The sequence below is a fragment of the Geospiza fortis genome, unplaced genomic scaffold (assembly GCF_000277835.1).
Source record: "Geospiza fortis unplaced genomic scaffold, GeoFor_1.0 scaffold1571, whole genome shotgun sequence".
In the NCBI taxonomy this organism is placed as follows: domain Eukaryota; kingdom Metazoa; phylum Chordata; class Aves; order Passeriformes; family Thraupidae; genus Geospiza; species Geospiza fortis.
This window is the reverse complement of record NW_005054791.1, coordinates 43,183-45,295: the sequence shown is the minus strand read 5'-3', so window position 1 is coordinate 45,295 and position 2,113 is coordinate 43,183. Positions and strand designations below refer to the sequence as shown.

Sequence of the window (2,113 nt, the reverse complement as noted above, 5' to 3'; positions counted from 1 at the left end):
CAGCCGGAATATTGACGGGGATTTGCCGAATTTTGGGTCAAATTTGGGATTCGGGGTGAAATGTTGTAAATTTTGTGTGGTTTTGGTGAAACTCATCGGATTTTGGGTGAAATGTTGGGATTTTGGGTGAAATTTTGGGATTTTGGGTGGAACTTGGTGAATTTTGGTCCAATTCAGCCACTTCTGGTGGAGTTTTGTGGATCTTTGGTTGAATTTTGGACTTTGGGGAGAAATTTAGGATGTTTGGGAAAATTGATCCGTTTTGGGTGGAACTTGGTGAATTTTGGTCCAATTCAGCCACTTCTGGTGGAGTTTTGTGGATCTTTGGTTGAATTTTGGACTTTGGGGAGAAATTTAGGATGTTTGGGAAAATTGATCCAATTTTAAATGAATCCGATTTTGCGTGAAATTTTGGGCGTAATTTCGTGGGGTTTGGGTAAAATTCATCAGATTTTGTGTGGAATTTTGGGACTTTGGGGGAAATTTGCAGATTTTGGGTGAAATTCACCCAATTTTGGGGAGAGTTTTGGGATTCGGGGTAAAATTCAGATTATTTTGGGTCAAATTTCGTGGACTTTCAGGGGAATTTTGGGTGGAAATTTGTGGATTTCGGGTCAAAATAATCAGATTTTTGGGTGGAATTCTTTGGACTTCAGGCAGAATTTTGCAGGAATTTTGGGTCAAATGTTTCAGATTCTGGGTGGAATTTTTGGCAATTTTTGGTAGAATTTTGGTTCTGTCGGGTGGAATTTTGTGGCAATTTCGTTGGAATTTCCCAGATTTTGGGTGGAATTCTGCAGTTTTTGGGTTTTGGGTCTTGATGGCGTCGCCAAGGAGGATTTTGGGTGGAATTTTGCAGATTTTGGGTGGAATTTCCTGGATTTCATTCACAATTTCCCAGATTTTCGGTGGAATTTCCCAGATTTTATTCACCATTTCTCAGATTTTGGGTGGAATTTTGCAGATTTTGGGTGGAATTTCCTGGATTTCATTCACAATTTCCCAGATTTTCGGTGGAATTTCCCAGATTTTATTCACCATTTCTCAGATTTTGGGTGGAATTTTGCAGATTTTGGGTGGAATTTCCCAGATTTGGGTGGAATTTTGCAGATTTTGGGTGGAATTTCCTGGATTTCATTCACAATTTCCCAGATCTTGGGTGGAATTTCCCAGGATTTCATTCACAATTTCCCAGATTTTGGGTGGAATTTCCCAGGATTTCATTCACAATTTCCCAGATTTTGGGCCGGTTTTCGCAGGAATTTCACCAATTTTGGGCCGATTTTCGCAGGAATTTCGCCGATTCTGTTCAGAATTTCGCCGATTTGGTGTGGAATTTGGGAACTTTGGGTGAGTTTTTGGTGTTTTGGCCGTTTGCAGGCATCCTGGACGAGTTCCTGCAGGCCTACGGGAGCCTGATCCCCGTCAGCGCCGACGAGGTGGTCGAGAAGCTCGAGGACATTTTCCAGCAGGAGTTCAGCACCCCCCAGAGGTGCCCGGGCCTTTTTGGGGCCATTCTAGGAATTTTTGGGATTTTTGGGAATTTTTTCAGATTTTTTGCAGGATTTTTTGGGGATTTTTTCAGGATTTTTTAAAATTTTATTTGGGAGCAGGATTTTTTGGGGATTTTTTCAGGATTTTTTTAAATTTTATTCGGGAATTTTTTTTTTTTTTTAGATTTTTAGGGGGTACTTTTTAAAAATTTTTATGGATTTTTGGGGGGTTTCGAGAGATTTTTTTGGGGTTTGGGGATTTTAAGGATTTTGGAATTTTTGGGGAATTTTGGGGGGACTTTTTTGGGGGATTTTTAGCAGATTTTCTGGAATTTCTTGGGGGAATTTTGCATATTTTGGGGAGATTTACAGAGGGATTTTTGGAGGGATTTCAGTGCCTCTTTTGTGGGATTTTGCAGTTTTTTAAGAGGAATTTTTTAGGGAATTTTTAAGTATTTTTGGTGGGAATTTTTGGAGGATTTTTGGAGAGATTTTTGGGGATTTTTAGGGACATTTTTTAGGAGCTTAGGAGGGATTTTTTCGGGGAATATTTTTGGGGTTTTTAGATGATTTTGGGGGGGATTTTGGTGGGATTTTTGGGTTTTTTTAAGGGGCGTTTT

General features: G+C 39.8%; 1 protein-coding gene across 1 annotated transcript in view; it reads left to right on the top strand.

Annotated features, from left to right (window-relative positions):
* The first annotated feature begins 820 nt into the window (after positions 1-820).
* The window catches only part of LOC106632108 (sentrin-specific protease 3-like), an 8,108-nt gene continuing 6,815 nt past the window's right edge, over positions 821-2,113 (top strand). Inside the window, exons 1-2 of the mRNA XM_031065469.1 lie at positions 821-825; positions 1,292-1,492. Coding sequence (XP_030921329.1) covers positions 821-825; positions 1,292-1,492 — 206 coding nt within the window. The remainder of the gene's footprint in view (positions 826-1,291; positions 1,493-2,113) is intronic.